At 44.0% G+C, this 15478-nt stretch overlaps 1 protein-coding gene across 3 annotated transcripts in view; it reads right to left on the bottom strand.

The window, feature by feature from the left end:
- Nucleotides 1-525: 525 nt before the first annotated feature.
- Nucleotides 526-15478, bottom strand: part of LOC115141779 (max-binding protein MNT-like) — a 30677-nt gene continuing 15724 nt past the window's right edge. For all 3 annotated transcript variants that reach the window (XM_029680970.2, XM_029680971.2, XM_029680972.1), the window contains 2 exons: nt 6283-6475; nt 526-3315 (listed from right to left, as the gene is read on the bottom strand). In XM_029680970.2, the coding sequence (XP_029536830.1) occupies nt 2378-3315; nt 6283-6475 (1131 nt within the window). In that variant the 3' untranslated portion in view covers nt 526-2377. The remainder of the gene's footprint in view (nt 3316-6282; nt 6476-15478) is intronic.

Below are 15478 nucleotides of genomic sequence, written 5' to 3'. Positions count from 1 at the left end.
GATTCATTTCAATCTCAGATTTGGACAATGTGCCAATTAAACCGACAGATGCAGCATTTACTGTGAATATGGGCTCTGCTAACGAGGGAACTTGCATTTTGGACAAAACGTGCTCGTATTGAACCCGGGCCTTTTTATAAAGTCATTTGAGGAAGAGAAAGGATTCAATGAATTGTAATAAAACAAATCTGCATCTTAACTTCATTCTAGACATTTTCTACTACTCTTACTTTGTATTGTGATGGTGTTGCTGATTGAGTCTACCACAAATATTCTCCAAAATCTAAAAATGACCAAAGCAAGAAGTTTTTACAAACGTAAGATGTAAGTATCTTAAGCATTGTTCACTTATGCATAAATGTTTTTCCTCTTTTTACATAATGGACAATAAGATCTAAACGCAACCCAAAATGTACAGGCAATATAGAACTATCCAAAGGGAAAACAATGTTATCCCAGAAAACGGCTAGCATAAGTCTATGAACCCAAATCAATCTACATGCAACAAATCTTACACACAATCCATTCAATGTTTTATATTTTCTTTATAAATATGAGCATAATATGAAGACTCCTACCATGTCCACTGTTCTCACAAACGCACCTAAAAACATTCAGATTAAGTGAAGAGGGACACCATTTGTAAACCAGTTTAATTGTGGTTAAGTAGCAGATCAAATTGCTAGAAGTTAAAAGTTTAATGTTGGCTACACAGGTCGTCATAAGTGTAGTGGAAGGCAAACATTGAATCTAGATAAGTTATGACCAGGCATACCAGATAATATGGTTGGTGGAGAAAGAGGTTAAGATGTCAGAGTGCTTCGTAGGTGACTGCCCTACAATGTTGTTTAACCCCAAACTGCCTCATTTAAATTCTCTACCATAACACTGCCAAAGGCCTTTGTTTTAACAAGTTCACTGCTGCAACACAATCAATAAACAAGACATTCCTCACTATATTACACATAGATATATATATATATATACTCCAGGAACGATTTGCAGTGCTTGTGCCTGCTATGCTGGTTCCTGCTATTAGTAAAACAAATGAGGCAATATGTAGTCACTTGAGTATTGTCATTTTCATCCTGTGCTAAATTGAGTGGTTCAGTTTCATGAAAAGTCATCACGTTCACATGTGCATGGTGGGAATGCTGACATTTTGGGTTGGATTCCTGCTTGGGCCACATCCACTGAATACATGTCATTACAAAATAGTCTGCTCATTGACCATTGTCTGTTTTACATGCTGTTTTTATTTTACCAGCAGGGGGAGCCTGTGGAGCCATATGACAGTGCTGCAGTAGGAGGGGAGCACATGGCATGGCTAGGCCAGGCCATGTTTTAGGTTTGACTCCACAGCCATGTGCCTGGGTAGAGGGGGAGGTCCCTGCAATCATATTCTCAATGTGGTCCTTTATGGTGCTTAGTTGTTAGAGCACGCACACAAACTGATCCCATGCTGACACGCCAACAACACCCACCAATCACACACTGCCTGTCTCTCTGACCCCGATTCAGCCCGTCTGAAATTGGACTCGTTGCCTTCTGAATGGTCAGATCAGGGGTCCGTATCCACAAAGCGCCTCAGAGTGCTTGTCTAGAATCAGTTTAGCCTTTTAAATCATAATGAATAAGATTATATGGACAGATCGTAGATCAGCACTCAGATGATTGGTAGACGTATGCCCTGGCATTAGTGGTAGACTTCAGTTAAATCTAATACCTCGGTGCTTGATAGTGGCACCATCAGTCATTTGTAGTGTGGTTTTTAAATACTCTTGGCTGTGGAATACATGTAGCAGAAATATAAAACCGATCTGGAGTGAATATATGCAGGTCTGACTGCATTCAACATTCGAGGACTCCCCTTTTCTCACTCTTAGTTGCTGTTTCGCTTCTGCAGATATGAACACTGAGGGCCAGAGAAAATGTGTCTATGTGATCCTCTCCACTGCATCCTGTACAATAACATCAAGATGATCCTCCTGGACATCGTACTCAGCCCAACAACAACATTGGCTCTTTTACCTCAACCATTATAAAGGTGTTTCTTTTTGGAATGTTCTGAGTTACTCCTTATAGACAGCTGTACTGCCTCAGGTTAGTTAATGCAGCAGCTTGTGATTCATCAGTGAATATAGGGACTGCGTTCAGTATGAAGACTTTTCCATTTGTTTGTCAGTACAGTAGTCCTGGTGCCTGCCTCGCTCTGGGCCTGCCTTGGGCTCGGAGTCTGGGCTGGCTCCTCTTCGGCTGGTCTGCTCTGGGGCAGATGGTCTCCAGGTCTGACTCTGGCCACCTCAGGGTGGGTGTGGCCTGTTCATGTACTTGGTTCTCAGGCTAGCTTCAGGATGGCTCTGGCCTGGTTCAGAAATCAGGCTAGCTTCAAAGTGCTAACGGGGAATGAGGGCATGGTCACCATAGTTACAGGGTTCAGCAGCTGTGGGTGATGTGCCACCATCTGGGCACCAACTCCCATCTGCTTTCCCATGATGGTGGTTGTGCCCTGGTTGGGGACAGTACCATTGACCTGGGCATGTGTGATGGTATGGGTGATGTGGCCCACCATGGCTGGCTGGGTGACAGCCACAGGTTGGGGGTAGATGGTGGGTAAATGGTGCTGGCCCAGGTGGGTAACAGGGTGGACGGTGATGTGTCCGATGGGCTGGTGGTGACCTGGGGCCAGCTGCATGGAGGCTGAGGAGGAGGGGGCTAGGTGGGTGAGGTGCTTGGCTCCTCCAGATGAAGTCTGGGCCTGGATGACGTGGTTGACGGCCTGGATGACGGAGGCGTGGGAAGCCGAGCCGTGGGCGATGACCGTGGGCTGCAGGCTGGGGGCCTTTACCATGTGTGTGTGAGCCGGGAAGAGGTTGCCAGGGGAGGTTACGATGTGTGTGTGGGCCGGGAAGAGGGTGCTAGGGGAGGTTACGATGTGTGTGTGGGCAGGGAAGAGGGTGCTAGGGGAGGTTACGATGTGTGTGTGGGCAGGGAAGAGGGTGCTAGGGGAGGTTACGATGTGTGTGTGGGCCGATAAGAGGGCCTGGATAGGGGTGGTGGTGATGCTGGATGTTGGGGTGGAGAACGTAGCCGAGACAGGCAGGGCTGACAGCAGGTGGGGGTGAAGCTGGGGCTGGGGGTATGTTTGGGCCTTGTGTTGGCTGGAGATGTGTTGGGTGAGGTTGGAGGTAGTGGGGGTTATGGGAGTGGAGGTCACAGTCTTGCACAACTCAGGCTGTATGGCTTGTTGAGGCATGGTGGGTAAGGCTGTCGGTTCTGCCGGAACATTCTCTTCATCCATGTCGTCTTCACCCTCTGGGACACAGAAAGAACATATGTTAATAACTTTACCTTTGATTGTAAATTACATCTCAGATTTCATCACTTTGTACATTCTTATAACACTGTGTAGGAACAAGTGTAGATAATGGGGGGAAACAAAAATGATTTTCATGAAGTTCCACGTGTACTTAGAGGAATGAAAGTGAATATGCAAATTGGCACATAACTCCTGCTATACAACAACAGGACTATACATCCTTTAACTTGCTAATGAACCCTGCTTATAGTCAGACTTTCAGGGACTTTTCCCAAGCACTGGAATTGTGAAGGACCTCAATGTTATACAATTTATATAAATTGTACATAGTGCCTAATATAGAACCCCTCCCTATTCATAAAGTAAGCCATTACCAATAATGCATTTTTAGGCCTTGATATTATTATTACCTGTCTAAATAGATTGGATGCATAGCGATGTTTTTATATGTAACCAATGTGGCCGACGCAGAAACCATGAATAGCGATAGAACTAAATCTCACCATTTCAATCCCAGGCGTGGATTTGTATGGAAACCCAAGTTCATGTAGTCTACTTCAAGCCCCTTGTATTGTTTAACATGGAAAATGAAACACGTCATTACCAGATTAAATTATGAATAAGCCACTAAACTATGTAATTTGTCATCATTATATCCAGAATAATTCATAGGAATAGTGTTGGGTGTTGCACAATAGGCCATCCTACACAATTGCACACAGTAGACTGCTTTTGTGCCTGGGATTGGACAAACTCATTACCTTGATGCTTCCGCTTTTAAATCTAACGAGAACCTGCTGTAAATCAAGCAGACAACAAACGATCAACATCAATTCACTAGGGATATCAGATCCAATGTGGATCCAGGCACAACGGTCTTCAATGGCATATCGCATGAGACAAAAATATTCTGGACATTCATCACAAACACCATCACTGCAGCACTTGGTTTGTGCAAAAGCTGTTAATCACTTGACTGTCTTTTGGAAATTTCCTTCCCGGATCAGATGTGTGAAAATATCAGGGTAAGAAATCAGCTGGACACCAAATTCGCATCTAACAAGTATTATGCATAATTATTGAAGAACCACGTTAAATGACAGTATCAAGGTGAGGTGACTCTTCCAGCTAGAAGCATTATATTTTGCAATGCTTACGTTCTTTTGGATTTGTGCACCCATGAAAACTGTTTTCACCACGTAAACATAAGGAGACAGAAAATGTCATGTAGTTACTGCATTTCTGAGATCTCAATACAAAAACCTGTCTGTTAGATCCAGGACTCAAGTTTAATGTCTAATTTAACTGATTAATATTTGATAATGACAACTTGCACTCCCATAAATCGCTGAAATAATGGCAGTGTAGTGTCATTGGAGTGGTGTATAAATGGCATTGTAGTGTCATTGGAGTGGTGTATAAATGGCATTGTAGTTTCATTGGAGTGGTGTATAAATGGCATTGTAGTGGTGTATAAATGGCATTGTAGTGATGGAGTGGTGTATAACTGGCATTGTAGTGTCATTGGAGTGGTGTATAAATGGCATTGTAGTGTCATTGGAGTGGTGTATAAATGGCATTGTAGTGTCATTGGAGTGGTGTATAAATGGCATTGTAGTGTCATTGGAGTGGTGTATAAATGGCATTGTAGTTTCATTGGAGTGGTGTATAAATGGCATTGTAGTGGTGTATAAATGGCATTGTAGTGTCATTGGAGTGGTGTATAAATGGCATTGTAGTGGTGTATAAATGGCAGACAGGGGTTGTAATGGTTTATGTCACAAGATTTTGGACAAATCAGCCAGGACACCAAACATGATACAGGGTTAAACATGTTTTAAATATAGCCATGATCCCCCTTAGATCTTAAATCAGTTAAATGTAACAATGTAATCGAAAATGTGATCTACATAATCCCCAATAGTTATTTATCATAAACAACTAATGCTGCATACGCCAAGGTTCAAATATGTTATAAATTGCTGAGGTATAGTCACTTGAGGAGACAAGTTCAAGCACAGAGTACAAATTATACAATTATAAAATATGTTACATTTCCTATTCAACAAAACTATGAATAAAGCTTGACATGACATATGCTTTCTAAATATAGTATAATCAAATTACAAACGATTGGACTTCACCTTGTAACTGTAAAATACATATGTCTATGTTAAGTCTTAGAGAAAATGTGCATATTTTTTTAAAGGTCTCTCGATCAAAAGGTTCGCCCCCATCTCTGTGAAAGTCTCAGAGCTCTAGCTTGGCTTCCGGATACTCGTTAGGAACACACCTTTCAGCTCATATTAATCTTGTTTGTCTACGACAAACAGAAATAATTTTGTTTAAAATCTATTCATTATTTTACATTACTGGCTATAAAAATCGATCTTGGAATGTGCTACAGCGACAAACCACTCTCCTGCTGCGCTATGATGTATGGATTCCAGAAATATACATTGTTAGTGGCTGTGGCACCGGGTTCCGCCAGGAGTTGATGGACAGTTGGAAGAGCGAATGAAACGGTAGGAGGGACATCCCAGCTTCAAGTGGTGTCAGATATCACATCCTGCTTCACACGGGGAAAAAAATAGATACTCCTGTGTCCATGAGAATCAAGGCTACCGCTCAATGCATCCTATTACGATGGTGTCCATAGATCGATTTATAAGCTAAAATGTCAGTAGGACCCGGTACCATAACCACACAGGTTTCCAAAACAGGGGACTTTACATCCAAGAGGTTTAATGTAATGACATGAAGGAAAAAAAAGGCAGATTATCAATGAATTGCAACTTGTTGTTCTGTGTAAGAAATCCCCACTGGTACCCTAGTTCACAGAAAGACCCAGGTACACATTACAAGTATGATTACTGTAAAGTACTTGGTGACAACTGTTAGTGTCATTATTTATAAACTGCTTCTAAATTAATTTGACTGATTAATGGATTGATTGAGCGTACCTGAGGCAGTAGAGGTAGAAGCCTGGTCGTCTTCTGGTTGAAACGTCTGTCTGAGAACACGGTCGATCTCCATGACATTCATCCATTGGCTCAGCTCGTTCTTCAGCTCAGCCAATCGCTGCTGAGTAGCGATCTTCTCCCGCGCCAGTCTCTCCATCTCATGCTCATACTCCTTTTCCTTGCGCTTCAACGTCTGTAAGACACAGAGGAAGAGGAGAGGGCTCAGTACAGTTTAAAACTCACACACTTATAAATAGGAAAATCAAATATTTCAGAAAGCTTGCTTTCATTATAATAATCACTTTAAACTGAAGTTTCACGTTCCACACAACTTCTTCAATAGAGCCAGTAATATCCACATTTTCACTCTTGGCTGGAGACTACTCCAAATGTCATCGGTCATCAATGTGTACACAGAGTTTGCCCCTTCATAATAAATATGATATGCCATTTGTCATAAAACTCCCCATTTACGTTCATCTAAAGTAAGCTCTAATAAAAAACATCTGCTATCCAGGCCTCTGTCTAAGCAACAGCTGCGGGGACCACTTGCATAAACTATTTTTCTCTTCTCATCAACATAACAAACAAGCCGCCCCTCATCAGTTTATTCTTTATACTGTCTGTTACAGTACATCACACAACCAATGATAACACAAATACCATTTCCTGACCCCATGGGTCTCCACTTCATCTATCCATATTGAGACAGGGCTATATGCGCTGACCAAGAGATCCTTCTCTCTCTCCCTGCACAGAAACTATGTCAATCATATATTACCGTCAAAACGACACCACAGCCACATCCTGAGTGTTTACAACAGTCGATAGATAATGTACTGTGTAGATCATGTTTCTTCAGAAGGTCATTATGAGTCACTACTGCAGCGACTTCACTTCCACGGTAGACTGAGTTGAGTTGAGCAACTGGCTTCCTGCTGCATTCATGTTTATGGGAGCGTCATATAGCCATTTAAACAGAGGGACGAGCAGTGTGTGAGTCTAAACAGGGGAAGATTATCAGAGGAAAACAAAGCCTGGCCAGACAGGAGCCATTCATGGCCGAGACTTGAACCAGGACCAGAAACGTTGCGATTCCAGAGAATCACAGGAAATTCCACGGTGGAAAAACTAACTAGTACTGAGTGTAGCACTACAGTTGTTAGACAAGAATCAACTGTGTGTATATCTCCTTATGAGGGCCCCTCCCATCGTTTTAAACCACATGGACACTAATGTACTACTCTGAAAGCATTACTCACAACTATTTCATAGGACTGGCAGCAGTCTAAAAGAAAGTCTTGGGCAAGCCATTTCCATGTCTGAAAAGTTCCAGGTATGTTGCTTCCTTTGACTGGATGAGCAGAAGCAACACAGACATTAACATTACAACCAGCATCATGCCTGGGCAGGGAGCACAACTGTGTGAAAGGAAGAACAGAGAGAGACCTGGATAGAGGGAGGGAGCATGGAAAGAGAGAGGTGCTGGGCAGTGGCTCTCTGACCTAGTTCATCTTTTCTGGTCAGCTGTCACAGGCCTGACAAAACAGGCTGTAGTGGGCGGGGCAGGTCTGTACGAGGGAGGGCAGCAAGGATAGAGAGATTATACCATCTGTCGGTCTGCCTGGGAGACTGAAAACAACTAGGAAGAACACCATGATGGAGTCTGCCGGGACACAAAACCTTTATATTGACTTTATGAGAGACAGAGACATTAAGTTTCACTCTCCCTCCTCAAAGGGTATTGCCCAATTACAAATAGGTTCAGAAGACGATGGAATCATGACTAGCCAGTCAAGACTAGAATAACAACTAGCCAATCAATCAGAACGAGGCTAAGAAGACTGGAATCATGAATTACCAATCAGAACGAGGCTAAAAGGACTAGAATCACAGCTAGCCAATCAGGACAAGGCTACAAAAGGCTGGACTCATCTATGACAGAACCATAAAGCTGTTTGCTCACAGACCTGGACTTCCTGTAACTGTGTATAATGTAGCTGGTAGGTGTGGCTAGGTAGAAATTCTACATTTGTACAATATGGAAGTATAAATAGATGTCAGGCCAATTGCAGGTCTTCAGTCAGGATTAGATAGGATGCCCTGCTGTCACGCACACAAACCCTATTCCTTACTATACATGACCTGTCTAGTCTACATGTGTGAACTGCTCCCTCACCCCTGAGGACAGGAAGGAGGTGTGTGTGTGATGACACTATGCAGCCTATAGGACAGGTGAAGTGTGTGTGTGCGATGACACTGACAGGTAAGGTGTGTGATGAGACTGCTGTGCAGTCTAGAGCTAAAGACCAGCTGTGTCATTCTCTCTTGATTGAACTGTTAGGGCAGAGTACAGTTAAAACAACTATGATAGCTAGTCTGGTGTTTAAGGCTCTATCAGTCCAGTAGAAGGCGTACTGCTGCAGACTCCCCTGCCTGGCTGGTGGTGAGTCACCTATTTATCCTATCCTAGACAGACCTCAGAGGGAGGTGTGTCTGTTTCATCGACAGCACTCTGCTCCAATCAGATCCCCCCCAACACCTCCTGCCCCACCTTCTACTCGCAGACCTGTCTGCATTCCTCATCTCAACAAATTAAATACTGGAGTCCCCCCATTTTGTTGTCACGGCAACAGCTGAAAACCGCCATTGTTTCCTTGGCAACCCGTCAGGTGATAAGCAGCACATTGTCCCAGTGTGCCAGCTGTACCATGGTAGAATATTAAAAAAGGCATCAAAAACATACATCAGCGACCAAATAAACAATGCTATAACAACGGTTGCAGAACGCAGGCATAAAGCCAACACTAACACAGAGACAGTCGTATGTGAATGCGAGTGTGGGGGCATGTCTTTGCAAGCATGCTCATGAGAACATACGGTGGAATTCTGTGGGCCACAGCTGTACATGCCTAGTGCTATGACTCAGAGAGGGAGAGAGATGCTGTATGTACTACTCACTGCCCTACAAAAACACCCAGACCCACTCTGATACAACGACTATGGCCCCACCTCAGTCACTATGCCATCTAGTAGCTAGCTGCGTCTAGACATTAACACACCTCTATCTGCTTGCTATACTAGCTGTAGTTTCCATCGGTGCGGCTGTTCTATACTGTCCTTGAAGATAGGCAAACACTCTGCGAGGCAATCTGTACTACTATCACAGTCTAGACAGCAAGGATAGCTGCCCCTCTCCCCCATTCAAGAACATAGAACACACAGCAACAGCTAGGGTGAGACTAGATAAAAACGGTGTACCTGATAAACAGGCCAAGAACCGCAGATGGACACTACAGAACACATGACAAGAACCCAGAGAAAGCATGGCAGCACCTCTTCAGTATCAGCCTGTATTGATCCACCCACTACTAAGTCCCTTACCATCCTTAAACACAGAAAGAAGGAGCCCTGCAGCTACGACAACGCCGTCCATACTACGCCAAGGGAAGAGGGGGAGACAGGGTTACAATTAGCTTTTGTTTCATTCGCACGTGACAGACATGACTCCCTCCCTTCCCCCTTCTTTCCTCAGAGGAGTAGTGGGGCCTCTGTCTGAGTGAAATAAAGTAGAGCAGGACCGGGCCGCGTGTGTGTGTGTAAACACCGCTCAGGCGGCGTGACATACAATGCAGGTGCTGAGCACATGGCCCCACAGCCAGGCTGTACTCACTGACTCACTTTTGCAGCACTGCCGAGACAGATTGCGCTACGCTAACCTAAACTAGCTAGTGTGACAGGCAAGCAGCCAACCACGTTACGGAAAAGCCACTCCTTCAGTGCACGGCGCTGGCTAATTAGGCTTGGGGACACTGGTCTTTTGACTAGCGTTTGCGGTGATTGTCAGTAACTGTAAACCTTTGTTGTTATCTTCTCACTGGGTCCCAAATTGTAATTGAAAACAAAAAAAGTTGCATTTTATTGTAAATAGCCCCAAATAACTACTTTAGGGTGTGTGTATACACAAGCGCTGTGTGCCTGTTTCTGTGTTAAAACTGGGTGGTAAAATGGCCTAATTTGATAGTCCTTGTCATGTAATGAATTATATCATCTTGATGCATTGTTGCCAGTCACTATGAGGAAGAGTTGCTAAGGACGAAAGGCCACTATCAAAATCCTTTCCAATCTTTCTGACTGGCACTGTGCTTTGTTAGAATGAGAGCACTGTGAACAATACAAAACAGCTACTCGGTCGTCTTCACTCCTCAATTCTCAGCGGTTGGCAGAGGATGGAGTGGCCATTACCGGCTGTGTGGAACTGAACAGCAAACTCACTTTTCTAACATCTGTTATATGCAAGCTGTGACAGTGTGAGTCAAGGTTACTTAATACAAACAGGGCTGAAGGAAATGGCACAACAACATGTAATCTTGCTGCAACAGTCTGGATAAAGGAACAGTATGTTTTCTTCAAATTGAAAAGAGCAGAATTTTTTTGTTGCTCTTGAAAAAGTGATGGTTCAAACCTGACCAAGATGCTGTTTCAACACTGCAATGACAATAGTTCAAAACAAGTAACATTCCCTTATTCCAGCTTGGAACAACGCTCACACCCTCACAGGGGGCCCTGACCCAAAAACACAACGTCTGACCCTCCCAACGAGATGAAATAGGATCTGGAGCTGCTTTGAAAGGACGTGTCATTGAGAATCAGAACTGAACAACTAGGTGACCCACAGTATTTTATAGGCCTCTTTTGATGACATAAATCCTTAAACAAGGCCTGGAATCAAAGAAGAAAATAAAACACTAACAATTCAAAACCTGTGATTTCCTCTCAATAGAAAACAATTTTTTCTCAATCTAGACTGAATGAATTCGAAAATGTCAAATTCATTCATTCAAAGAATTGGACTTGGAAAAGGAACTAAGTTAACATCTCTGCCCGTGAAAAATAAAACTCTAACATCATGATCTACTCTTAAAACAGAGAAATGCTCATATTTGCAACATCAAGTACTTTGTATTATATTGATATGATCTGACATGAGCAGCTTTCCCCACCACATGGAACTGCACATTTCCCCTCCAACAGCACAGCTCTTCTTCCCAAACAGGTTCCGTCAGAGTCCTTCTGTCGCCAATGAAATCTAATAGGCTGGGTAAAATGAGCCTGGTGTTTACGGCTGTCTGTGCATGTCCCCTCCCTCTCTTTCCCTCCCCACCTTCCACCCTCCCCTCCCCCTCCAGTTAGCAGGTAGCTAAGTCTCCCTCCCCGGCAGTTCCAGGAGAGGAGATAGATAGCTAGCTTTAGCACTGAGCTGTGGCTTGGGGGGGGGGTGATGTTACAAAGCTCAGGCTAGCCATGTGCTCTCTTGCTCATGTGGCCCTATGAGCAGTGCAAGGCAGGCTGGAGGGAGGGCTGAAAGAAGAGCGGGAGGAGTCCCAGTGTTGAGCATTCCAGGGTTTAAGAGTTCCAGCCATGGTGGAGCATGGTGTACACAGCCATTCTCCCTTGCCATCTCTCACACACAGCCATTCTCCCTTTCTCCCTAGCCATCTCTCACACACAGCCATTCGCCCTTTCTCCCTAGCCATCTCTCACACACAGCCATTCGCCCTTTCTCCCTAGCCATCTCTCACACACAGCCATTCGCCCTTTCTCCCTAGCCATCTCTCACACACAGCCATTTTAACACGCATTATATCAAACAGCAGCAATTAGGTCAGAAAAACATTCCATGTTACAGACCACATCTTAAGAAGTCGTAAAGTAACTAATACAGCCTAACAAAGGACAATAACTACTGTAGGAGAAAATGTCTAGAGAAACTGCTCAAACCGACAAGCATGGGAAGTAAAAATCTACTTGCAAGCAGGCAGCCTTAAATGCATGTTCAGCCTTAAATGCATGTTCAGCCTTAAATGCATGTTCAGCCTTAAATTAAAGTTCCTTGTCGGTTTGGTCTGTAGCTTACTCACTTCTATGAAAGGAGGAAGAAATGAAACAAGGAAGTGTGACTTGACTTCTTGCCAACAGCCACTCTGCTGAGAAGTAACCTCACAGTGACAGTAACCTCGGTGGAAAACAAGAGAAGAGGCATGCTCTGATAAGAGACCCGGCCTGGAGATAACATGATCAGAGTTTCCATTCATAAACAGTCTCAGAGTAGGAGCGCTGATCTAGTATCAGGTCGCTCCTAACCAAAATAATTGAATTCATTATGATCTAAAAGGCAAAACTGATCCTAGATCAGCACTCCTACCCAGGAGGCCATGTTGCTCAAACAAAGATGAGACAAAATAAATAAAAAGTTTAACTAAGCAAGTCAGCTAAGAACAAATTCTTATTTACAATGATGGCCTACCAAAAGGTCCTCCTGCGGGGACGGAGGTTGGGATAAAAAAATATAGGACCAAACACACATCACAAGAGACACCACAACACTACATAGAGAGAGAGCTAAGACAACATAGCATGGCAGCAACACAACATTGTAGCAGCACAAAACAGCCAAAGGGCAAGGTAGGGATATGCGTCAACAGCAACCTTGGTAAAATCCTATGCATTTTCATTAACAGCAGACTCAATACATTTCCTCAGTGAAAACAACGTACTGAGCAAATGTCAAATTGGTTTTAACCAAAGTACCGTATGACAGACCACGTATTCACCCTGCACACCCTAATTGACAAACAAACCAAAACAAAACAAAGGCAAAGTCTTCTCATGCTTTGTTGAAGTCTGCAGCACCCGGCCTCACCCTACTAGAATCCGAAGTCAAATGTCAACTGTTTTCTGATGATCTGGTGCCTCCGTCACAAACCAAGGAAGGCCTACAGCAGCACCTAGAGATGTTTTGCATAGATTCAGCCAGACCTGGGCCCTGCCAGACCTGGGCCCTGACAGTAAATCTCAGTAAGACAAAAATAATGGTGTTCCAAAAAAAGTCCAATCGCCAGGACCACAAATACAAATTCCATCTAGACACCGTTGCCCTAGAGCACAAAACGATACATACCTCAGTGCCACAGGTAACTTGCACAAAGCTGTGAACGAGCTGAGAGACAAGGCAAGAAGGGCATTCTAAGCCATCAAAAAAAATAAAAAATAATTGGCATACCAATTAGGAGCTGGCTAAGAATACCTGAATCAGTTATTTTAATTTGATTTATTTCACCTTTATTTAACCAGGTAGGCAAGTTGAGAACAAGTTCTCATTTACAATTGCAACTAAATACAATATAGCAAGTAAATAAAAAAAATTAAAAATAAACACTGGAATGGTAGATTTGTAGTGGAAGAATGTACAAAGTAGAAATAGAAATAATGGGGTGCAAAGGAGCAAATACAGTAGTTGTTTGGGCTAAATTATAGATGGGCTATGTACAGGTGCAGTAATCTGTGAGCTGCTCTGACAGCTGGTGCTTAAAGCTATAGAACCCATTGCCCTTCATCGTTGTGAAGTCTGGGGTCCGCTCACCAACAAAGATTTCACAAAATGGGACAAACGCCAAATTAAGACTGCATACAGAATTCTGCTAAAATATCCCGTGTACAATGTAAAACACCAAATATTGCATGCAGAGCAGAATTAGGCGGATACCAGCTAATTATCAAAATCCAGAAAAATATATATATAAAAAAAAATATATATTTATATTTCTACAACCACCTAAAAGGACCTGTTGCCACAAGAAAAGGGCAACCAATGAAGAACAAACACCATGGTAAACACAACCCATATTTACGTTTATTAATTTTCCCTTTTGTACTTGAACTATTTGCACATCGCTACAACACTGCACGTGTGTGTGTATATACACACTGCTCAAAAAAATAAAGGGAACACTTAAACAACACAATGTAACTCCAAGTCAATCACACTTCTGTGAAATCAAACTGTCCACTTAGGAAGCAACACTGATTGACAATACATTTCACATGCTGTTGTGCAAATGGAATATACAACAGGTGGAAATTATAGGCAATTAGCAAGACACCCCCAATAAAGGAGTGGTTCTGCAGGTGGTGACCACAGACCACTTCTCAGTTCCTATGCTTCCTGGCTGATGTTTTGGTCACTTTTGAATGCTGGCGGTGCTTTCACTCTAGTGGTAGCATGAGACGGAGTCTACAAGCCACACAAGTGGCTCAGGTTGTGCAGCTCATCCAGGATGGCACATCAATGCGAGCTGTGGCAAGAAGGTTTGCTGTGTCTGTCAGCGTAGTGTCCAGAGCATGGAGGCGCTACCAGGAGACAGGCCAGTACATCAGGAGACGTGGAGGAGGCCGTAGGAGGGCAACAACCCAGCAGCAGGACCGCTACCTCCGCCTTTGTGCAAGGAGGAGCACTGCCAGAACCCTGCAAAATGACCTCCAGCAGGCCACAAACATGCATGTGTCTTGCTCAAACGTTCAGAAACAGACTCCATGAGGGTGGTATGAGGGCCCGATGTCCACAGGTGGGGGTTGTGCTTACAGCCCAACACCGTGCAGGACGTTTGGCATTTGCCAGAGAACACCAAGATTGGCAAATTTGCCACTGGTGCTCTTCACAGATGAAAGCAGGTTCACACTGAGCACATGTGACAGACGTGACAGAGTCTGGAGACGCCGTGGAGAACATTCTGCTGCCTGCAACATCCTCCAGCATGACCAGTTTGGCGTTGGGTCAGTCATGGTGTGGGGTGGCATTTCTTTGGGGGGCCGCACAGCCCTCCATGTGCACAGCCCTCCATGTGCTTGCCAGAGGTAGCCTGACTGCCATTAGGTACCGAGATGAGATCCTCAGACCCCTTGTGAGACCATATTCTGGTGCGGTTGGCCCTGGGTTCCTCCTAATGCAAGACAATGCTAGACCTCATGTGGCTGGAGTGTGTCACCAGTTCCTGCAAGAGGAAGGCATTGATGCTATGGACTGGCCCGCCCGTTCCCCAGACCTGAATCCAATTGAGCACACCTGGGACATCATGTCTCGCTCCATCCACCAGACTATCCAGGAGTTGGCGGATGCTTTAGTCCAGGTCTGGGAGGAGATCCCTCAGGAGACAATCCGCCACCTCATCAGGAGCATGCCCAGGCATTGTAGGGAGGTCATACAGGCACGTGGAAGCCACACACACACTACTGAGCCTCATTTTGACTTGTTTTAAGGACATTACATCAGTTGGATCAGTGGATGTAGTGTGGTTTTCCACTTTAATTTTGAGTGTAACTCCAAATCCAGACCTCCATGGGTTGATAAATTTGATTT

The sequence above is a fragment of the Oncorhynchus nerka genome, linkage group LG14 (genome assembly GCF_034236695.1).
Source record: "Oncorhynchus nerka isolate Pitt River linkage group LG14, Oner_Uvic_2.0, whole genome shotgun sequence".
Lineage (NCBI taxonomy): Eukaryota > Metazoa > Chordata > Actinopteri > Salmoniformes > Salmonidae > Oncorhynchus > Oncorhynchus nerka.
The sequence above is the reverse complement of the archived record's forward strand: the minus strand, read 5'-3'. Positions and strand labels throughout refer to the sequence as shown.